Source organism: Lepidochelys olivacea (assembly GCF_965140295.1).
Source record: "Lepidochelys olivacea isolate rLepOli2 genome assembly, chromosome: 1".
NCBI classification, from domain to species: domain Eukaryota; kingdom Metazoa; phylum Chordata; order Testudines; family Cheloniidae; genus Lepidochelys; species Lepidochelys olivacea.
The window spans coordinates 65,047,969-65,072,598 of record NC_140411.1 but is presented as its reverse complement, the minus strand read 5'-3'; the positions used below and the strand labels follow the sequence as shown (position 1 = coordinate 65,072,598).

At 45.1% G+C, this 24,630-nt stretch overlaps 1 protein-coding gene across 7 annotated transcripts in view; it reads right to left on the bottom strand.

Annotated features, from left to right (window-relative positions):
* ELF1 (E74 like ETS transcription factor 1) overlaps positions 1-24,630 on the bottom strand; it is a 144,338-nt gene that overhangs the window by 22,730 nt on the left and 96,978 nt on the right. For all 7 annotated transcript variants that reach the window (XM_084624231.1, XM_084624237.1, XM_084624232.1 and 4 more), the window contains exons 3-5: positions 24,434-24,608; positions 5,182-5,289; positions 4,360-4,524 (exon numbers count right to left, since the gene is read on the bottom strand). In XM_084624231.1, coding sequence (XP_084480357.1) covers positions 4,360-4,524; positions 5,182-5,289; positions 24,434-24,608 — 448 coding nt within the window. The remainder of the gene's footprint in view (positions 1-4,359; positions 4,525-5,181; positions 5,290-24,433; positions 24,609-24,630) is intronic.

Sequence of the window (24,630 nt, the reverse complement as noted above, 5' to 3'; positions counted from 1 at the left end):
CAGAGCCCAGTTCAACAAGGGAGGAGGACGAGGAGGAGGCAAGTGGAAGAGAGGGTGCTGAGGAGGAGGGAGACACCCCAGCATCCCTAGATGCATGCAGCCAGGAGCTGTTCTCAAGCCAGAAGGAAGGTAGCCAGTTGCCGTGGCAGATGCTTGTGGAAGGACAAACACCAGAGGAGGTTCCCTGTAAGTGGCTTTTATTTTGAGAATGAAGTTATTCGGTGCGGGCTCTTGGGGTGAGGAGGTTTAGGGCATGCATGCTTACATGTGAAATAGGGCACTGATGTGCTCTCTCACATCGCGGTAATCGGCCTCAGTGATCTCTTCAATGTCTCATCCAGAACCTGGGCAATGCGCTTGCGCAGATTTCTTGGGAGAGCCACTGTGGTCCTTGTCCCAGTCAGATTAATATGTCTGCGCCACTGTGCTGTGAGGGGCGGGGGGACCATTGCTGCACACAGGCAAGCTGCATATGAGCCAGGGCGGAAGCCGCATTGTATTAGAAGACCCTCCCTTGGTTTCCAGGTCACCCTCAGGAACGAGATATCTTCCAGGATGAACTCTTGTGGAAAATGTGGGGAGAGTATTCAGTATAGGGGCTCCCTGCAGCTGCTGGCTCTCCCCAACGCACAGAAACCTAGAGGACGGTATGGCTGTGAAACAATCAGCCTCCCTTGACGCAGTACTTACTCACCATTTTGGGGCTCCCGTGGGTTATGTGCGCTCGCTTTGGGGCAGGCAAATTATGCTATTGTGTAGACTGTGCTTGCCCTTAAGTACAGGGGAATCATTGCTCTGTCTGGTGTGAACAATGCTGCCTCTATTAAGTGTTGCATTTTGCCTTTACAGATGTAACCTTGAGATCTCAGCCGTCCGTGTTATCACCGGCTGAAAGACTCCAATGAATTAGGAAGAGGTCATGAAAAAGCAAAGAAGACATGCTACATGAAGTCATGCAGCAGTCCCTTAACGAGAATCAAAAATTGCAGGAGTGGAGGGAGAGTGAAAGGAGGATCCGCCAGCAGAATGAGGAACACCGGCACAAAAGCGTGGAGCTCCAGCCGCAAAGCATGGAGCGGCTGATAAGCATCATGAAGCGCCAAGTGGACTCGAGCCAGGCACTCGTAGCCATACAGGCGGAGCACTCCCGTGCCTACCCCCCCGTGCAGCCCTTGTCCCAAAACTCTTTCCCTTGTGCCCCCATGTCACATCCAATCCACTATCCCCAACATCCAGGTTCTTATCGCCACCAGCTGCCTCCAACACCTGTAGCTTCACCACCCAGCACTGAAAACTACGACCCTTACCCGCTGCACTCAACCCCATCACCATGCATTATAGCCATCCCGAAGTGCAACACTCATTGTACAGCACTCCAGACATGAAGGCTGAGTATGATAACAGGACATATGCAAATCTGTGATTGTACCATTCCCCACCCCACCCCCTTGCCCTTTCTGTTTCCCAAGCAGTTGTGTTTCTTTTCAATAAATGGATTTTTTGGCTTTGAAAACATTCTTTATGGTTTATTGCATAAAGTAAATGATACCTTAGCCCAGGAAAGAAACAGGCACTGCAAGTCAGTGTAGCAAACACAGATTCCTACTAACATTGGAACCACTGCACTTCACTCCCGTGCAGGGCACCAAACATTACTGGTGGCTTACAGCCTCAAATTGCTCTCTCAAGGCATCCCTAATCCTTGCAGCCCCATGCTGGGCCCCTCTAATAGCCCTGCTCTCTAGCTGTTCCAATCCATGCTTGAGTGAATCTTTCACCCTTCCCTTCACAAATGTTATGGAGGGTACAGCACGCGGACATAACCGCAGGGATGCTGTCATCCACCAGGTCCCGCTTCCCATACAGAGAGTGCCAGCGGCCCTTTAAATGGCCAAAAGCAAACTCCACAGTAATTCTGCATCGGCTCAGCCTGTTGCTGAACCGCTCCTTGCTGCTGTCAAGGTTCCCTGTGTAGGGTTTCATGAGCCATGGCATTAAAGGGTAAGCAGGGTCTTCAAGGATCACAATGGGCATTTCGACTTCCCGTATGGTGATCTTCTGGTCTGGGAAAAAAGTCCTGGCTTGCAGCTTCCTGAACACGACAGTGTTCTGAAAGATGCATGTGTCATGAACCTTTCCAGGCCAGCCTGCGTTAATGTCAATGAAACGCGCATGGTGATCCACAAGCGCCTGGAGAACCATAGAGAAATACCTCTTCTGATTAACGTACTTGGAGGCTAGGTGGGCTGGTGCAAGAATTGGAATATGCATCCCATCTATTGCCCCTCATGCACGTTACCCCGAGTCATGGTTCTTCTGAGCAGGATGTGATTAACAGCCCTGCAAACTTGCATCAACACGATTCCAACTGTCGATTTTCCCACTCCAAACTGGTTAGTGACTGATTGGTAGCTGTCTGGAGTTGCCAGCTTCCAGACAGCAATAGCCACCCGTTTTTCCACCATCAGGGCAGCTCTCAATCTCGTGTCCTTGTGCTGCAGGGTGGGGGCGAGCTCATCACACAGTCCCATGAAAGTGGCTTTTCTCATCCGAAAGTTCTGCAGCCACTGCTCATGATCCCAGACTTGATGGGATGTGATCCCACCACTCGGTGGTTGTTTCCCGAGCCCAAAAGTGGTGTTCCATGGTGGTGAGCATGACCGTGAATGCCACAAGCAATCTCATGTCATATGCGTTACTCGAGTTGATATCATCGTCAGAGTCCTCACTGTCAGTTTGGATCTTAAGGAGTAACTCAACTGCCAAACGTGACGGGCTGGCGAGACTCGTCAGCATATTCCTCAGCAGTTCAGTCTCCATTCCCACAGACCAAAAGGGAAGACAGACCGCGCAGTATAAAAAAACGTTGAAAGATGACACCAAGTGTGGACGGAAGCACAGGGATTGCTGGAATGCGAACCGATGCATCACAGGGCGTTGGAACAGGACCCAGAATGCCCCGTAACCCCCACCCTCTTCCCACAAGCCACACCGCCAGAATGGGAAAGGTGCTCTGTGGGATAGCTGCCCAAAATGCACCGCTCCCAGTGCCGCTGCAAGTGCCGCAATGTGGCCATGCCAGTGCACTTGTTGCTGTCAGTGTGGACACACTGCAGCGCTTTCCCTACTGCGCTCTCCGAAGGCTGGTTTAACTCAAAGCGCTCTACATCTGCAAGTGTAGCCATGCCCTTAGGTAAATGAACTAAATTAATAGTATAATGCTTGAGCTACTGAAGAAGCAACTACTATAACACTTAAATGACAAAGGCCTTACAACTTACAGTGTGGTTCTGCTTTGAAGAGTGTCTCTATAAAGATGGCATAACAAAGATCCACATTTTGTGGGGTATGATGATTCCATATTATCTATCCCAAGTACTTTTAGAATCTGAGCACATTTGCTCAGTTTATAAGTGTCCTGGAGTCACAGGGTCTGGTCTATAACCCAGCCTGTTACCAGTCTCCTGAAAGTGGCCTCTTTAGTATACCAGCGCTTAAGGACTCACACAGTTTCACAGTGGCAGGCCTGTGGCCTCCACGACTTCCAGACTGGGCCTTTGGCACCCACAATCCCAGTCTCTCTGTGTGGAGCCCTGTATAGAATCCAGCCAACCAATAGTCCTATGGGAGGCTATACTCTACCCAGGGCCCAATGCTCTCAGTGAGCACTTACAGTGACACAGGCGACCTTTTCAAAACACGGTAACCATTTATTACTATGGCACACTGAATCTGAAAGTTGTTAGGTTAGCACAGAGAGACAGAAGTTAAGCCATAGTCCATCTTGGTCAAACCAGTGCCACAATCAGACAGCCAATCTTTGATGTACTCAATCTCTGGCTCTCTCTTTCTCTTTGCTTTGTCTTCCCCGGTACAACCTCCTGAGCCCACCCTTCTTCCAGTCACCTGACACTTTGTTCTCGATCTCAGTTCTCAAGTCCTGCCTGCTGGCAGGTGTTTGTTCATTTCTTGGGACATCATCTCTATCTTGCTGGATTTGAGTCAGTCTAAGCCAGCTCTTGCATGACTGTATTTATTCCCCCCAGACAGCAAGGCCACACACATACACACACCTCCTGCCTCCTGTGCTGTTCCAGAAGCATTGTCAACCGAGGAACAATGCAACATACAAAGGGAAACTGAGGCTTCATAAAAATACTAGATAATTCTCACTTTGTCACAACAAATAAAAAGTACTTTTCCCGTACAGCTAGCTGAGTAAGCTTAGTTTATGTTGTCTTGATGCCCATATGTAGCTCCTACTAATGTTAAAGAGCTGCTATATATACACACAAGGAGAAGAAAGCATACCTCTAAGCACTTTCTATTCCAAACTCGCATATCCTGTGAACATCTTACCTTTCTTCTTCTTAGGCTGCTCAAGTTCTGGAGTGTCTGATGATTCAACATAAGAGTCTTGAACTTGGTGAACCTCTACAACCTCAGGGATCCCATCAAGTGTGACAGATACATGAGTAACAGGAGCAACAATAATTTCATCTTCAGATGTACCAAACATATTTGCTTAGGGAAAAAGAAGACTACATTATCAATGCTTTTTACAGAATTAAATAAACTTTTAAAAAACACTTCCAATTATAAGGGAAAATTTCAGTAGGTCAAGTACAGCCATAATAATGTACATAAAATTTATTATTATAATTAAGGTCTTCACAGCAGAATAGGTCAGCCCACAAATGAACAAGTCTGTTCATGTGGTTTGTACATGAGCACACATCATAAAATAGTGTAGAATAATTTAATACTTGGAACAGAAGCGAAGGTTGTGATCACAACAGAACATGACATTTTCATTCATATCTAAGGTAACCTGCATTCATTCAGTTACTTTACCAACGTGAAATACAATACCCAATAACCACATAAACTGTAGCATTTCAGCATGATATTAGATTTAAAACCTCACACACACATCCTATTTTATTTCCCTTTCTTTCATGACCTCCAATGTCCAACTCTGAGACTGATCAGCCTATGCTTATGTGAGTCCCTAAGCTGACATGTTGCATGTTGAAGCTACCAACAAAGCCAGCAAGTCTCACCTACCCACACCTTTTTATATTATTTTTATACATATAGGAAAATCCACATTATATTGAATTTCTTCAAATTTGACTTATAGTCTTCAATATAAATTTGATTTACTACTGTTAAACTCACTTATTCTTTTTTCATCCAACATAGGACCAGGGGAGTCCATATTGAGAAGTGCCTCAGCAGCTTCAATAGTTTCCATGGTTTCGTCTCCATTATGACAAGATGCTTCAACTGAAAGCAAGACAAAACAAATAATTTGTAACAAGGTGAAGCCTGGTCTGAAGCTTTACTAGACATTTGTTCCAATGCATTTTTTTTTAACCAGTATGTCATATCCACATTTAGCTACTACACACTATTTACAAGGGACATAATCATTGGGGAGGAAATACACATTAGAAGTATCTTCATATAGTTAAAGAACTACACTTTTAAAAACAGTTTTTATAAATTATGATATATTCCGCTCCAGCTTTGTCTATACCATCTTCACCCACTGATGAAGTATGTGCAATAAGTACTCCCCTGGCTATCAGCTCTGAAAACAACTAGAGCCGTGGTTTTCAAACTTTTTTTCTGGTGATCCAGTTGAAGAAAATTGTTGATGCCCGTGACCCAATGGAGCTGGGGATGAAGGGTTTGGGGTGTGGGAGGGGGCTCTGGGCTGGGGCAGGGGTGCTGGAGGGGGTCAAGGCTCGAGGATGGGGTCAGGGATGAGGGGTTTGGTGTACAGGAAGGGGATCCAGGTTTGGGGGGGCTCAGGGCTGGGGACTGGGGCATGGGGTTGGGATGTGGGCTTACCTTGGGCGATTCCCGGTCAGCGGCACAATGGGGGTGCTAAGGCAGACTTCCTGCCTATCCTGGCACCGCGGACCACGCTGCGCCCCGGAAGCGGCCAGCAGCAGGTTCGGCTCCTAGGTGGAGGCCCACCAGCAGCTCCGCGCAGCTCTTGCCCGCAGGTACCTCCCCGCCCCCCAGTTCCCATTGGCCAGGAACCGGTCAATGGGAGTGTGAAGCCGGTACTTCCGGGGTGCAGCATGGTGTAAGAACAGGCATGGACTAGCCTGCCATAGCTGGGCAGCACCGCCAATGGGACTTTTAATGGCCTGGTCGGCGGTACTGACCAGAGCCGCTGCAACCCAGTGCTTTACATTCCACGACTTGGTACCAGGTCGCAACCTGCAGTTTGAAAACCACTGAACTAGAGCACACAGTGTATTCTGCACCATATACGTAAACTGCCAACTTCTTTCTCTGGTGGACCAAAGGGAGCAAATTCCAGAACAGAAAAAACAGTGCCAAGGTGCCATGGGGTTCAGGGTGCAATCCAGACCAGTGAGGGTTGTGCCACCACTTGCTCTCCAATCCTGGGTGTCTTAATGTTTTCCTGCTCTAGCTTCCAGCCTAGGATGCTCACAAGCAGCCCACAAGCTTGCAGGTCACACTGTGAAGTGTGTGTGTGCTAAACAACCCTGGTTCAGCAGCTCTGACCCCAGCAGTCTGTCTACAGCCCCACATAGACTTCTACCAGCCTTGGTTACAACCAGCAAGATGACCCCTACACACTCCCAGTCCCTGATTTCCCCAAAACTGTGCTCTGCTATGTCCAGCCCTTTCCCTGGACAGTTCAGAAAAATAATAGGGTTTGTTTGTCCCTGTAAAGAAGCAAAAACACCTCACATCTTATTAACTTAACTGAGGTAAATACACCCTTCCATTTAAACACAGCACTGTGTTTACTAACAATAGAACATCGGTTAACAATTGCCAAGTAAAAGGAATAAAGAAAGAAAGGGTTACAAGCAATTAAAAGTGAAGACATGCACCTAAAAGTCTAAAATTCAATCCAGAAAGTTGCAGGCTTTGCTCAAGATGGTTTCTCGCCTATAAGCAGTTTCCAGAGACTTCAAACTGCCCCCTTTTGTTGAAGGACCTATCCTTCACAAATTGCGAGAACTCTGTTCCCTTGTGTCTGTTTAGTGAGGGATGCCAAAGATGGACATAAGAACAGTCATTCTGGGGTCAGATCAAAGGTCCATCTAGCTCAGAGTGGCCAATGCCAGGTGCCCCAGAGGGAATGAACAGTACAGGTAATCATCAAGTGATTCATCCCATTTTGCCTATTTCAAGCTTCTGGAAAACAGAGGTTAGGGACACCATCCCTGCCCATCCTGGCTAACAGCCATAGATGGACCTATCCAACATGAATTTATCTAGTCCTTTTTTTGAACCCTGTTATAGTCTTGGCCTTCACAACATCCTCTGGCAAAGAGATCCACAGGTTGACTGTATGTTGTGTGAAGAAAGACTTCCTTTTGTTTGTTTTAAACCTGTTGCCTATTAATTTGATATTGTGACCCCTAGTTCTTGTGTTATGAGTAAATAACATGTCCTTATTTACTTTCTCCACATGAGTCATGATTTGATAGACCTCTACCATATCCTCCCCCGCCCTGCAGTCATCTCTTTTCCAGGCTGAAAAGTCCCAATCTTATTAATCTCTCCTCATACTGACGCCATTCCATACCCCTAATCATTTATGTTGACCTTTTCTGAACCTTTTCCAATTCCAATATATCTTTTTTGAGTTGGGGCAACCACATCTGCATGCACTATTCAAGGTGTAGGTGTATCATGGATTTATATAGAGGCAATATGATATTTTCTGTCTTATTATCTATCCCTTCCCTAATGACTCCCAACATTCTGTTCACTTTTTTGACTGCTGCTGCACATTGAGTGGATGTTTTCAGAGAACTATCCACAGTGACTCCAAGATCTCTTTCTTGAGTGGTAATAGATAATTTAGACCCCATCATTTTATATGTATAGTTGGGATTATGTTTTCCAATGTGCATTTCTTGCATTTATCAACATTGGAGCACTCACAGGGGTGCACATTTCAAAGAACCTCAGTTACTACTCAGGGTGAGTAACCTTCTCTTCTTCTTCGAGTGGTGTCCCTGTGGGTGCTCCACTTCCGGTGAATGTAGAGCAGTACCCGTTATGGTTGGGTGGATTTTGGAGTTGCAGGTTTGGCAGTGGCAGACAGTACTGTATAACCTACTATAGCGTCCGCTCTGGTGTCTTGTATGATGGCGTAGTGTTTGGCAAACGTATGGTCCGATGACCACGTAGCAACTTTGCGTATGTCAATAATGGGTACACTGTGTAGGAATGCTACTGATGTTGACATTGCTCGAGTGGAATAAGTTCTGATGCCGTCAGGAGTTTCAACATTGTGGATCTGGTAGCAGGACTTAATATAGTCAGAGATCCACTTGGAGAGCTGCTGTTTCAAAATAGCAGTTCCTTTGGAGCATTCTGCAGTAGATACAAAGAGTCTAGGTGATTTATGAAATGATTTTGTTCTGTCCAAGTCGAAGGCAATCGCCCTTCTAATGTAGAGGCTATGAAGTGCCACTTCCTGTGGGTTTTTGTGGGGTTTGGGGTAAAAAGTGGGGAGGTATATCAGCTGGTTAAGATGGAAAGAGGATACCAACTTTGGCAGAAATTTAGGATGGGGTCACAATGTGATCTTGTCCTTAAAGAAATTAGTGTATGGGAGGGGAGGAGAAGGGGGGTTGGCCACAAGTGCACTTATTTCTCCGCCCCGTCTGGCTGACGCGATGGCCATGAGGAATGCAAACTTCCTGGACATGTAGAGTAAGGAAGAGGTGGCTATCTGTTCAAAGGGAGGTCTCATGAGGCCTCTGAGGACTAGGTTCAAATTCCAGGTGGGTGTGGGGAGTGGGTGGACTTCAGAGTAGAGGTTTTGGAGTCTGGTAAGGAAGCATTTTGTAGTAGGGTGTGTGAAGACAGAGGAGCCGTCCAGTTTCTGGTGGAAGGCATTGATTGCCGTGAGATGAACTCTGATGGAGCTGAGTGATAGACCTTTTTTTTTGAGTTCTAAAATGTAATCTAGAACATCGGGAAGGGGTGAGGTGCAGGGTGTGAGGGTTTTCTGTAAGCACCACATCAAAAATTGTTTCCACTTTTGAAGCAAGTACAGCAAGTGGAGTTGTGTCTGCTGTGTAATAACATGTGTCTGACTAGCTCTGAACAGGCTAGTTTTTGCAGTTGGAACCAAGGAGGAGCCAGGCCATCAGATGAAGTTTCTCCAGTTGTGGATGGAGGATGCAACTGTCGCTCTGGGAGAGGAGGTCCAGTCTCATCAGGAGAGTTCTCGGAGGGCAGATCGATGTACAAAGCAGGTAAGGATACCAGGTCTGCCTGGCTCAAGTTGGGGCGATAAGTATCACCTTAGCCTTGTCGTCCCTGATCTTGCAGAGGACTCTGTGTATTTGAGGAGGAATCAGAGGGAATGCACACATGAGTGTCCTGTTCCATGGGATTAGGAATTCATCTCCCAGGGAGCTGGTCCTGAGTCCCATTCTGGAGCAAAATAATTGGCATTTGCGGTTCCTTGCTGTGGCGAACAGATCTATTGAAGGAGACTCCCTAAAGGGAGAATAAGTGGGATGCAATTCAAGGATTTAATTCCCATTCGTGTTCCTGTAAAAAGTGTCTGCTGAGGGTGTCGGTGGTGGTGTTCTGACACCCGGGCAGGTATGAGGCCGTGATGTCTATGCAATGTCGTATGCATCAGTTTCAAAGTTTGATGGCTTCTTTGCACAGGGAGTGTGATCCTGCTCCCCCTTGTCTGTTGATGTAGAACATGCATGCAACGTTGTCCGTGAGTACTCTAATAGATTTGTTTAGAATCAATGGGAGGAAGTGAAGGCAGGCGTACCAGACTGCTCTGAGTTCTAGGAGGTTTATATGCAGATGGGCCTCGGGTGCAGACCACCTGCCTTGTGTGGTGTGGTGTTGCAGGTGTGCACCCCAGCCTATCAGGGAGGTATCTGTGGTGAGCATGAGCACTGGGGGATTTTAGCAAAAGGGAACTCCTACGCATATATTCTCCCTTTCCATCCACCTGTACAGGGAGTTCAGCATGTTTGCAGGTAGAGTTACCATCATGTGGAGGCTGTGCTTAACGGGTTTGTATACCGAAACAGCCAGCACTGTGAGCACCTCATTTGTAGTCTGGCATGTTTCATCACGAACGTGGTAGCTGCCATGTGGCCCAGAAGTTGCAGGCATGTTCTGGTTTTGATCCTTGGGTAAATGGACACCATGTGTATGAGGTGTTTGATCTTGAGGAACCTGGCTTGCGGGAGGAAGGCTCTGGCAAGGGTCGAGTCCAGGTAAGCCCCAATGAATTCTATTTGCTGTGTAGGCATCACAGTGGACTTTTGGAAGTTTATTCGCAGTCCAAGCCTTTAGAAAAGAGTGACGGTTGACTGCGTGGCCATTTGCGTTTCTTCGTATGATCGGCCCTTGATGAGGCAGTCATCCAGGTATGGGAAAAATATGGTCTCTTGTTTGCGCAGGTGGGCCGCCACCACCACAAGAGTCTTGGAAAACACTTGCAGTGCAGTGGAGAGACCGAATGGGAGCACTCTGTATTGGAAGTGAACTGTAGGAATCATCTGTGTGCTCGGTGTATTGAGATATGGAAATATGCATCTTGTAGGTCGAGGGCTGAGAACCAGTACCCTCATTCCAGCGCCGGTATTATCATGCCCAACGTGACTATTCTGAATTTTTGGGAGCAGGTGAATTTGTTGGGTTGTCGCAGGTCTAGAATGGATCGCCATCCTCTGCTTTTCTTCTGGATCAAGAAATAGTCGGAGTAAAATCCCTTCCCTCTGTGTTGTCTTGGAACTCATTCCACTGCACCTAAGAGGAGTAGGTGAGTTACTTCTTCCCGAAGCAGGTGTTTGTGAGAGGGGTCGCTGAAGAGTGACGGGGAAGGGTGAAGAGTAGGGGGCCATAAAGTAAATGGGATGGAATAGCCCAACTGCACTATTTCCAGGATCCAGCGATCCTGTGTGATGTTTCGCCAAGCGTGGTGGAAGCAGTGGAGGCCATGGCCAAAAGGGCAAGTAGGTGCTGGTGGTAAGGAGTGGTCACTCAGACCTTCGACCAAGACTTCAAAATTGTGGTTTGTTGCCTGACGGGTGGGACACAGGTTGTTCCGACTGGGTTTTTCGACATCTGTTAAGCTTGCCACGGGACCTCCCAGTATCATACTGCTTGGACTGTGCAGTTGTATTGCTTCAGGCAATAGCTCTGGTAAGGCTGGTATCTTTATCTCTTGGAAGGAGGGGTGTAGATCCCTAGTGTTGGGAGGGTAGCCCTGGAATCTTTCATCATGTGGAGGACTTCATTGGTTTTCCCAGAAAAAAGTTTGTCTTTGTCAAACAGTAAATCCTCCACTTTGGTCTGCAGCTTTTTAGGGATGCCAGATGAGGAGAGCCAGGCCATACGTACTACCACCGCAGTAGCTGTGATGTGAGCTTCGGTGTCAGCCATGTCCAGAGATGCTTGAAGTACTATTCTGGATACTAGCTGTCCCTCTACAAGGACTGATTTAAAATCCGCTCTTCGGTCCTCTTGGATGTCGGAGGTAAATTCAAAAAGTTTGTTGTAATTATCAAAGTCATAGCTAGCGAGAAGAGTGGTATAGTTGGCAATTCTAAATTGGAAAGGAGAGGATGTGTAAACCTTGCGACCTAAGAGGTCAAGGCGTTTGAGGTCTTTTTCCTTGGGTGTGGACCGGTAATGAGGTTTTTTAGCCCTTTGGTTAGCTGCTTCAACCACGAGGGAGTTGGGCTGCGGGTGTGAGAATAAAAAGTCCATGCCCTTGGCTGGGACATAATATTTCCAGTCAGCCCTTTTACAGGTTGGCAGGATGGAGGTTGGTGTCTGCCAGATAGTGTCAGTCGGTTCTGATATGGCATCGTTTATGGGGAGTGCAATTTTTGAGGATGCCGAAGGTTGGAGACTCTTCAAGAGTTTATGTTGATTCTCCTGTACTTCCTCCAATGGAATGTCCTGGCTGATTGCAACCCTCTTAAATAATTCCTGAAATTGCTTGAAGTCATCTGTCATAGTTGGTGGAGGTAACATGACAGCTTCATCAGGCGAAGAAGAGGAGTTGCGTTTGGGCGACTCCATGTCAGGTGCTGACTCTTCCGCCACTTCCTCATGTGACTGCTCAAGGGCTCTAGCTGCGGATGGCATTGGCGATCCAGGTGGAGAGAGGATCTGTGCTCTATGGGGTGAGGAGGTGCAGGAGTAGTGGGCCTTCCAGGGTGCCCATGGGTCCCAAGACGCCCATTGCATGGGGTATGGTAGTTGAGGTCCCATCCATGGGGGAACAAACCATGGGAATTGGGGTTGGTCCCTGTGATGCACATTCCTGTGAGGTGGTCTTTGTTGTGATGGAGGAGGGTCGAGTGGAGAAAAGACTGTGTCTCTGTGGTCATCGTCATTGCTGTCTGTGAAGACAAAGCATTCAGCAGGAGAGGGTGGCTGGATCAAGAGTGAGCCCTCCGTACTGAGCAGAGGCGAATCTGGCACCAGGGCCACTGAGATGTCTTAATGTGTTAGAAATTGTGTCTGTGCCAGAGGGTGCGGCACCGAGAATTTAGAGTCAGAAGCCATAGGTTTAAGCAGTTTGTCTTTGGTCTTGGCTGGGGCCGGTGGTCCAATGGTGGCACTGTCAGCCAGTGCTGGATGGTGTGTCAGTACTGGTGGAGTCGCCAGTGGCAACAGCATTGTTGTTGCTGGGCCTATGTGCGCAGATGGCACCGAAGCCAGTGTGGATGCCAGGGCCTTTGGTGCTGGCCGTTACATGGTCTTAACTCCTTACTTTTCTGCACTATATGCCCGGTGCCAGGAACATCGCAGGTGCTGATCCTTAAGGCAGTTGGCACCGCTGGCAAGGCCCTCGCTGGGGACTGTTTCTTTTTGCCCGTTTCCCTGTGTGGGGAGGTCAAGGCTCTCTTTCTCTTCTTGTGGGAAGGTGGAGCCGTGCTCTTGGTCGGTTCCGACCTGGTTGGAGAGCAGCTAGGAGAGGGTTTTGTTCTGCCTGTCTCCAAATCAGGTTGGAGGGATTTCTCCATAAGAATCTCCTTTAAATGGACACCGCTCGAAGATCATCATCTTGTTCTAGTGACTTATTACTGTTTAATTTATCACTTTGTTCCAAATCTTCCTCTAATTACACCTGAATCTGGGACAGTTCCTCAGATTTGTCACTTAAAAATAATGGCTCAGGTTTGAGAATCTCCCTCACATCCTCAGCTGTGAAGACCAACGCAAAGAACTCATTTAGTTTCTCTGCAATGGCCTTATCGTCCTTGAGTGCTCCTTTCGCATCTCGATCATCCAGCAGCCCCACTGGTTGTTTAGCAGACTTCCTGCTTCTGATGTACTTTTAAAACATTTTGTTATTACTTTTTGAGTCTTTGGCTAGATAGATGATCGAGATGCTAAAGGAGCACTCAAGGATGATAAGGCCATTGCGAAGAAACTAAATGAATTCTTTGCATCTGTCTTCACAGCTGAGGATTATATTTTTACACTTCACTTGCCAGATTTTATGCTCTTTTCTATTTTCCTCAGTAGGATTTAACTTCCACTTTTAAAAGGATACCTTTTTGCCTCTTACTGCTTCTTTTACTTGGTTGTTTAGCCACGGTGGCACTTCTTTGGCTCTCTTATTATGTTTTTTAATTTGGGGTATACATTTAAGTTGAACCTCTATTATGGTGTCTTAAAAAAAGTTTCCATGGCTTCTGTCTTTTCTTATATCTTCCAAAGTTCAATGACTTTATTCCATGAGGCAGGATGACCTCATTCTGTTCTTCCCTTTCTGTGGGTTTCCCATCCCCCTGTATGTAAATGAGTTGCCATTGTTTTGATTCCACCATGCTTTAATTTACATAGGAGACAGGTAAATAGCTGCCTTCTCTCAGCGGGAGAGAAGATGTTTTTCCCTGTTTAGCCAAAGACTTTAAAGCATATCATCATTAAATATCCATATTTCCACATATAGTGTTAATGACATTTTAGAAGAGACTTCACTCTATACACTTTAATAATAAAGTAAAATTGTATACAGTCAGTTGATTCAATTGCTTATCACTTGAGGTTCAGCCCCCGTCTTTACAGACCAGTACATCTTTTAAATGAATTCTGCTGATGGTTATCCACCCCCTCCAAAGTAACGTTTATTCAAGCTGTGAGAAAGGCAACCTAGAGTTTGGTGGTGAAGGAAGCTCTACACTCTTTCTTCCCCCCCTTGTTATCTTACTAGCTTTGATTATCTATTATGTAAAAATGGACCTTTATTTCCTTTGCCTGAAGACTGGGCTGGTTAGAGAATCAAATATATGTTTCTTTGTCTAAAGCAGACAACTCCCAACTCCCCCTGGTTTAAATACACTTTAATCATAATTCCATCTTATATCCATTACTCATTAATGCACATCACATACATACATCACGCAAGAATATTAATGATCAGTGAGATAGTAGTTTTTAAATATACATCAGAAGACAAATTTTGTACAAAGATTATTACAATAGTGCATAGGGTGTAAATATAGGAGTGCTTAGGGTCACAAAATTACCCTGCTATCCACCTCCACTAAGTTTACCTCCACTAAGGGCAGACAGCAAGACGTTCCACCCAGTCACAGCTTCCAAAAGAGAGCATAGGTAGTCTTGAGACATAGTTTAATCCTAGACCATTCGGAGCTTTTGAAATTATAACCACACCTTGATTTGTATGCCTCAGGAGCAGGGTGTGAACCAGTGCAACATAGAATTAAATACGCAATGCCAAAACAGATTTTTAAACAAATTTGGTTAATGGCATATCTACTACTACTGACCAGTGACTTGGCAGGAACTAGTTCTTGTAAGCATGGCCATCATAGACTTCAGTCACCAATTGAAAAATAAAGGGGCTGAATGTTTACACACATATGTGTGACCGCGCACACAGATAATTGTCTAACCTCTCCACGGGTCTTGAAATCACAAATCAATAAGAGCTTTGCCACCTGAAACAGTTTTGGGCTCCATGAAGTTCAGGCTCTGATCTGGTGGGCCCACCTCACACAATTCACTGAAGTCAATGAAAGAGAATTTGAAATTGCAGGCCCTCAACCACGATGTTCACAGGAAGCCTGAGCAGAGCACTAGTATTCAATCTAATGTAAAAACAAAAAGTTTGACTGCATCACTTGAACAAGAAAAATACTAATAAGTAGTGAGGAAATAAACAGACGTTTAAAAAGTAAGATAAATCTAACTAGCAGGGGAAAAAGTAGGAAGAAACAATTAATTTGAGGGTCTGACTAAACCCATAATGCAAAGTTTATTGCAATTTTGCCCTCTTACACTGCAAACCAAGGGATTGGAAAAATAACTCAGCTGCTTACAGATCATTAATGAAAGCAGCTTTGCAAGACAGTACCTGCCCAGGAATATAATTTATTTTGACAGTCAAGTATATTATCAATAGTGTTTTAATGATCATTGTGGTAGAAAGCTCATTTGGTGCTTGATCTGATAAAATTTCATAACAATTTTGCAACTCTCAACTGGAATAATTTGGATAATTTAATGTTATCTTTTAGGAACTACTGCCTATTGGATGGGGTCTATAGCAAAGGCTTAATTAATCCTCTACTTCCAAACTCAGACCTGTACTGGGGAATTCTCTTCCCACTTCCAGGATTTGTCAAAGTGATAAAATATTTGCATTAGTATTTCCCTCCCCAGGGCCCCAAACAGCCCTTACTTTTTCAGTTCTGTAATTAACCTCATTCACACTTTTCCTCCACTTTTACTTGGATGCGGTAATCAGTAAATATCACTAAAAGAAGGGGGAAAATAGACAACACAATACATAAGTACAAGAAAAACTCTTTTCTTCCATAAAAGCAAAATATCTGAAAGTATTTGAAAGTAGTGGCATTTATACTATTATTTGTATTGCAGTAGCACCAAATGGCCCTAGTTCCATTGTGCTAGGCACTGTACAATCACATAACAAAAAAAGATGATCCTTACTCAAAATGTTTACAATCCAAGTGGCAATACTATTGCAACACAGATCACTCAAAAATACTGATGTAATCACTTGCTCTTCAGTTCTTAAAATATATTTTAATTGAGTTTTCAATTTTTAGCTACCACTATATTGAAAAAAAAAAACACTCCACAGTGATAGAGTCATCCTAAATATTATAACTACCATGAACATAAGTTCCAAAAAGCAGCTTTTGCCAGCTTACCTGACAGGGTTCACATGGAAACAGTCCTTAAGCACAGTGAGTGTGCTGCAACTCAGTGGGAAAGGGACTTGTGTTGGAAGAACGTGGTCTCCATTTTAAGGGTCAGATCCCCAGCTGGTGTAAAATGGTCAAAGCTCCTTTGAGTTCAGTGGAGCCACAACAATTTATACCTATGATTCATATATTCTTATCAATACATTCTGAGGAGGAAAGATTTATTTCTTCCTGGATAATAGTTTATTCTTGTGCATCGAAGCAACAGTCATAGCAGAAAGTATATTGATGTCTCCTACTAACTGAACATTTTAATCTTGAATCCTAGTAAGGTGAATTCTCTGTTAGGACCTCCAAAAGGCAGAAAGGTCATAGCTGTGTTTTCTGTGTAGTGGTACATCATAAAATTTATGAAACTGAAGAATAAAACAATTGTTTACTCTAGAGGCTTTACACTAGATCACTCTGTAGACAGAAAAGCCTACCCATAGAGTTATAGGAACTGTCATACTTCTAAAAAACTAGCTACTCTCATTTTAGTGGAGTTACTGTTGATTTACTTTAGTGTAAGTTAAAGGAGAATACTAATATACTGCATAGGTATAAAAGTGAATTTTAAATCACCTGTAACTTAAAATATATTTCAGACTTTTCTTGAAACTATTCCTCAGTAAGGACTAGCCACATGTGATGTTTAGTACTTAAGGGTTCAAGCTTTGTTGTTTTTATGATCAAAAAAGTCTTAGGGAGAAGTCTAGTTTTTAAAATGGGAGCATTGACCACAACTGCCTAATACAAAAAGATGGCTAAATAGAATATGCACAAACTTTCAAAGTAAAATAATATGCTTCTGTGTTAACACCGAACATATGAAGTTAAAACCCAGAGGAATATGTCAGGGAAAGTAAAAAGCAACTGAAAAACAGACCAAGTTGTTACTTAAATGAGATCAGGAGTTCTGAAACTGGGGGTCGTGTCCCCTCAAGGGGTCACAAGGTTATTACATGGGGGGTTGCGAGCCATCTATCTCAACCCCCAAACCATCCTTCGCCTCCAGCTTTTAGAATAGTGTTAAATATAAAAAAATGTGTTTTTAATTTATAAGGACATCACACTCAGAGGTTTGCTGTGTGAAAGGAGTCATGAAAGCAAAAGTTTGAGAACCACTCAATTAGATGCTTGCATTTCACACCCAGGCTACTGAAACGTGCGGAACATGGTTTGTCCTTCTTAACACTTGCAGTTACACGGTGCTGGGCACCAATACAGCTGCTCCCGTTGCTGACACCTGTCAGCAATAGGTAGATTATTGCTAGTGTGGAAAACACAGCAATGAAGGATAATGCAGGGTCAGGAGGGAGCAGGGACACACACACACACACACACGCTGACCCCAGAGCAGGACAGAGCAAGAATTCCCCCGCCCAGGTCAGTGTTCCTTGAAGCCTGGTATCTGCTGTAACTAACCAATCCAGTGGGGAAGGCTATGGCCGCTTCCTCGGCCAAGCCCTGTCCCAGCACTACCCTGGGGCAGGGGACCTGGCTGCAGCTAAGCACAGAGCTAGTATAGCCTGTAAGGGCGGGTGGAGGCAAGGGGTAACCTCCCTCCAGTACCGCAAGAGGGAAGGAGGTAGGAGCAGGGAAGCTCCCGCCCGGCGCTGCAGAGCTCACTAGTCCCAGGAGCTGGGGCATGAGGAATAGTTTGCAGTTCTGTCCTCCTGCGAGGAAGGGAAAAGTATGAAACCAACTCCCAAGGTGAGCCCAGTCTCAGCCCTCCTCCACCGCCTTTCCTGTTGGGACTGCTGCAGGGGTCCCAAGAGCACTTCCACCCCCGCAATCCTCACTACTTAGCCCGAAAACCCCCGCTTCCTGGGTCGTCCCCCCCGGAAGCAGTAACGGGCCAGGAAGGCACTACCGCTGACAAGAGTGAACAGAGTTTGGAGCTGGTAAGGTTGCTGAATCTTATATAACATTCTCACGCCGTCAGACACAGTCATATTGCTGGGAAAGAAACTCCCTAATTCAGGATCAAGAAGGAGCAGGATTTTTTTCCCCCCTCCTGACCTGCCCCACATGTCATACCCCAAAGATCCCTGTTTGATCATTGTGTCCTGAGGACCGGTGTTGCACAGAACACAATCTGGTAAGACAGTTATCAAATTGCAAATAGAGTCATTTATTCTAGGAGTAAAACTAGCAAACGTACAACAAATCCAAAAGGAGATTTTTTTTGAGGGAATTCTGAGCTTTGTACCCTCTGCATTACAAACAAAACTCAAGTACTGTAGTCATTTCCACTGAGCCAAATAAACAATTTGTGTAGTAGCTAGTGTCTTGTGAACAGAGAAATAACAAGTTAGCTAACCTCTACTTAAATTCAATAATCTGCTCAGCATCATACTACTAATTCACTCAGTGCTTTGCCTTTAAGGCAGACAAGAGTACTTGAAATACAATGAATGGTATTAACAACTATGCTAGAACTTCTCCCATTCTATCAGTTAAATGGACTGCCTGTTTTTGCTCAGTCTGGGGAGGCACTATCATAGCCTCATATAGTATTTATTACCTCTCATTAATAATTGAATGAGCAATAAATGTTTACATAAATGTTCACATAAACAGTTTCATGAATATTAGTGCAGATACATATTCACACACAAATATTAATTAAGTATGGATCCACACAAACATTCACAGCCATTTTAAATGCTCTTTGTGAGTTTAGGAGTCAACCATTTAGGAAGAAAACCACTAGATGACCAATTACACAGTGTGAATAACTCATACAAATAGCAAGGACTTAAAGCAACAGTACTGCCCTCTACTCTGGGTTTCAGCCCAGGGACCCTAATGGTAGCAGCTGTTGGTGGCTTTCCCTTCACCACGGACACTGCTTTGATTCCCTGGGCCACTTCCCCCATGGTTCCTTTTTCCTAGCTTCACCCTTATCTCAGGATTCAACAATGCTTCTTCTCCTCCAGCTCCTTTCACCTCAGCCTCCTCGAGGGCACTGGAAGGAGAGCTTTTAAACAGTATAAGTGGGACCTTGATTGGTTCCAGCTGTCTCTATTAGCCTAACAGCCTTAACTGGTTAATTGGGGTCAGGTGTCTTAATTGGCCTGGAGTACCCTTTGTTTGGCTATCCAGGGAACAAGGGCCTGCTCATTCTGAAGGTTGATATACCTGCCTTCCAGCACTCTTATATTCTTCGAATCTGTCACAGCACATACATCCCCTACAAACAGTTTGATGGCAGAACGAAGAACAAACTCATTTCACTTGTAACCTAAAATATTTTAGGACAGGTCTTCAGTATTTAGCAATATTAGACTATGACTATAGAAACAAGGTTCAAAACCATGTTCCGATTGGTAGATTAGGCTTTTAAAGTGATGTTACTGGCATTCACCAAGTCCTCAAGATACATGTCTGGAACCTCACCACTGAAAGAAGAAAAAGAAACAGGCACTACTCATACCTTAATCTAAATTCCAGCAAGACATCCACCCCCTCTGTGCCTCACAGATACATGCTGAAGGATTACTTTGCATGACTGGTATACTCAATATCTTCCTGTAAGATTTGAGCTACCTGTCCTGTTGCAAATAACCCTTTCGCTTAAAAGACCGACATTTGTTTTCTCTGTTGCTTTCTGAGCTATTCTTTTCTGGCATAATTCTATATAGAACCTCTGTGTTTTCAAAGTGAGGTATTGTTAGTGCTCCAGACTGACTTCGTAGATTTCTAAGCATATACTTATACCAGTAAGCCACACTGGCTTAAGCATTTCAAGGCTATTAGTGCATTCTCAGGTGGATAAAGGCATTCAGAAGTATATATATGCCAAAAGTCTAATCATTCACATCATGCCACAGACTATTGCTTTTATCTAAAAACTTCCAAACAAAGCCCAAGAACCCAGCCGTAAGAAGGAACAAAAACTTTACAAAAATAAAAAGCACGAAGAAAAATTTCAACGCTGCTTTGAGTGAAACCTTCCAACTAGAGCCCTATGCAGATACAAAAAGTGTATATATATCCAATATAAGAGCCGCACACATGGTCCACGGATAGCCTCATCTGCGGATGCAGATATGCATAGATACAAAGTGGATATCCACAGACTTGTGTGTGTGTGTGTGTGTGTGTGTGTGTGTAAACGTTACCTACCTGCCTGTTTGGTTTTCAAGATGTGTTGCTCATGTCCATTCCAAATAGTTTTTTGCGCACCGCATGCACAGTCGCAGAAAGGTTTTTCCCCTAGAGGTACCTGTTGGGTCAGCTCAGGCACCCCTGGAGTCGCACCTTCATGGGCCCTCCCACCTCTCCAGTTCCTTCTTGCCAGATTACTCTGACAGAGGGGAAGGCAGGTAGATCTTGGAATGGACATGAGCAACACATTTAGAAAAACAACAGTTACGAGAGGTAGGTAACCGTTTTTTTTTCGAGTGCTTGCTCATGTTGATTCCAAGTAGGTGACTCCCAAGCCTTACCTAGGAGGTGGGGTTGGAATTCATGGACTCACTGATTGAAGCACCACTCTGCTGAATGCTGCATCATCCCTGGCATGCTGGGTAATGGTATAATGAGAAGTAAAAGTGTAGACTGAGGACCACATCGCCACTCCACAGATCTCCAGAATTGGGACCTAGGCCAGGAATGCTGCCAAGGAGGCCTGTGCTCTAATAGAATGTGCATCAGCGCAGGGGAAGGGATCTTTACTAAATCATGATATGCTCAGACACAGGACGTGATCCACGATGATATCCTTTGAGAGGACAGCTGAAGGCCCTTCATCCTGTCCGCTACCGTGACAAACAGCTGGTTCAATTTACAAAACGGCTTTGTTTGCTTGATATAAAAGGTCAATGCCCACCGAATGTACAGGGAGTGGAGCCTCTGCTCCCAGCAGTTAGCCTGAGGCTCAGAGAAAATGACTGGAAGAAAAATGTCTTGATTGGCATGAAATTGAGAGATGACTTTAGGGAGAAAGGCTGGATGCAGCCAAAGCTGCACTTTGTCTTTGTAAAAGATGGTATAAGGAAGGTCGGATGTGAAGGACTTGAGCTCAGACACCCTTCTAACTGAAGTTATTGTGACAAGGAAAGCCACCTTCCATGACAGATAGAGTAATGAGCATGTTGCTAAGGGCTTGAATGGAAGCCCCATCAGCCTCGAAAGCACCAGATTAAGGTCCCAAGCTGGGGTTGGTTGCTGAACTTGCGGGTAAAACCTGTCCAGTCCTTTTAAGAAAACAACCCACCATCGGATTAGCAAAGACTGAGCGGTCTGCCACTTTTGGGTGGAATGCTGAAATGGTGGCAGGGTTACAAGCTGCTTTAAATGTAGCAGTTAGTCCAAGATAAAGGGAATTGATGATTGCATTGGAGAGGTACAACTCTGCGAACACCAGATCAAGAATCTCTTCCACTTGACCAAGTAGGTCGACGTCATGGATGGTTTCCTACTGCCAAGGAGAACCTCCCTAACAGGATCTGAGCATGTGAGCTCTACCAGGTTTATGCAGCTTCCAAGCCATGAGGTGGAGAGACTCGAGATTGGGATGCTGGAGCCGGCTGTGGTGCTGGGTGATCAGGTCTGGAAATAAAGGCAGGGTGATGAGGGTGTCCATTGACAGCTCCAGAAGCATGGTGTACCAGTGCTGGCAGGGCCAGGCTGGTGTTATGAGTATCACTGAGGCTCCTTCCCTCTGGATCTTGAGAAGAATCTTCTGGACAAGTGGGATAGGTGGGAACACATAGAACAGGTGGTCCTTCCAGGGAAGGAGGAACGTGCCTGCACGTGAGCCCAGACTGTGATTCAGGAAGGAGCAGAACTGCAGGCACTTCCTGTTGCTCTTTGTGGCGAACAAGTCGATCTGGGGAACTCCCCACAGTTGGAAAATGTTGTTCACCGTGTCCGGGCGAATGGACCACTTGTGCTTGTGGAAGAATCTGTTGAGATGGTCTGCCAGCTCATTTTGAGATCTGGGAGTATTGAGTGAGCTATGCAGAAATCCCAGAGCTTTAGAGCTTCCTGACATAGGGGAGAGGAGCATGCTCCACCCTGTCTGTTTATATAAAACATTGCTGTTGTGCCGTATTGTCTGTCAGGATTGATATGCATCTCCCTTTCAAATGAGCTTGGAAGGTCTGGCACGCCAGATGAATTGCTCTCAGCTCCCTGACGTTGATGTGAAGCGATAGCTCCACTTGGGACCAGAGGCCCTGAGTTCTGAGCTCTCGCAGGTGCACTCCTCACCCCATCACCGACATGTTGGTAACCAGACACAGCGAGGGATACGGTTTGGAGATGAGGATCCCTGCACACACCACTCGCGGATTGAGCCACCACTAAAGAGACTTGAGCACCTGCAGCGAGAGTGTGACGTCCACACTGCGATAGAGCTCTCTGGCCCTGAACAGGCTCGTCCATCTGAGGCGACAGAGAGATCGCCATGAAAAGGACTCCTGGTTGAAGCCAGTGCGCTACACACTGATGCTGAAGTACCCAGTGCCAGGTCCATGAGGCCGACTTTGACTGCGGCCGCAGGGCCTGTGGTCCTTTTCCTTCTTAGTGTGGAGGCAGAATCCTCTGCAAATCTTGCATCTGTCTGTCTGGTGGGATTCCCCCAGGCACTTTAAGCAGGACCTGTGTGGGTCGCCCTTTGGCATCAGCTCTTGGCAGACCCTACATGGCTTAAAGTTCTGGAACTGAGGCATGCCCCGCCCCAGGCAGGAGAAGGGAACGGAGAAGAGAACCCCGGCTAACAAGGGGATGAGGTTCAAACACTACACTACACTCTACTAAAAACCATTAACTAACCGTTGAAACTATTTTCAGGTAGGAACGACGAGTACACTAGGGGATCATTCGAAAACAAGAGAAAAGAGAATGCTCCAACGACCATCACTGGCAGTAAGATGGAACTGGAGTTGCGGCAGGTTGGTAGCACCCTATATGCGGGGAAAATCCAGGGGGCGCCTGAGCCGAGCCGACGGTACTGCTAGGGGAAAAACCTTCCAGTGACTGTGCACACTGTGTGCACACACCTACTTGGAATTGACCTGAGCAAGCACTCAAAGAAGATGTGTTCTTAACTTGGGTTAAAATAGCAGTCAAGACACAGCAACTCAGCTCAACAGCTCAAATTCAAGCCTAAAGAGCAGCCTGAGCTAGAACTACAGCTACTAAACTGAGGTAGAAGTTGAGTTACCATGTCTTCATTGCCACTTTAACCAGGATTAGCTAATCTGTGTTACAAACAGAGATTTTTTTTGCAGCGTAGATATACCTTAGGGGGTGGTATCTGTGTTGTCTTCTTTATACTGTACAGCATTAATAGCACTCAATAAAACAGTATTCTAGTTTAAGAAAATCTTTTCTACTTGCTCCATCTCATGTTTTCTTGATGCATTTTGGGGAACCAGAGTTAACAGTATTAAATGGTTGGGGGTGAGGGGAGGGTGCGGGGGAGCTTTGCTGCTTATTTTTCCAACAGCATCATAACTTTGCCACACTGAGTACATCCCGTGCTCTCTGTTGTTGTTTTCCTGGTAAAATGTGTAGCATCCATCTGTAAAATGCAAACCATAAGACACACAACAATGTGTAACAAACAATGTGGGGTTACCCCTGTTGCTAGAACCTTAAACTTTTTAATTTCCTTACTCTAACATGGCTCACTGCAATTTTAAAATTGGGTATAAACAACTTTTTGCAATTCATATATTTCAAATAAAATAAAATCACTGTCATTTTTAGAATACTTTCACTGGAGTTTGAAACCACATTTCTGGGGCTTGTATTTGTACTATTGTTCATTTAACGCAGGACAAATAAACTTTAATCAACCTTTAATATCAGAAAGTAAAAGACACTGAATATACTGCTAAATTGCAAGTCAAAAGTGCTTTCTTCTCAGTAATGTGGCAAACAGAACTGATTAAAAAACATTTAAGCAGAAATTTAAGCAGAAAGTCCAAAATTTTCCACAGAGAGCAGACACATTTTCCTTAAATTGATAACCCATTTTTTTGTCAAAATACAATTTAGACAGAACATTGTTTACTTTATAACAAAGAACATAGTATAGTCCTATACATTTCTTCCTTACTTGGTATGGGCAGAACTTTGGCTGATTTTGCTCTTTGTCATGAAAACGTTTGTCACCGTAAGCCTCTGCCACACTATACAGAAATATTTCTGTAACAAACCTGTAAGGGTGATGTCATCATCTTCTATTATTTGCTCTTCTGCAACATCCAGGGAACTCTCAGTAATCATGTCACTGGATTCATCAACGCAAGCTAAGCCAGAATAATTGTGTAGGAGGTCTGCACTAGGAATATGTTCCACAATGACAGCAGGGAAAATGGATGGATCACCAAGCTATGAAAAAGGAGTATTAAAA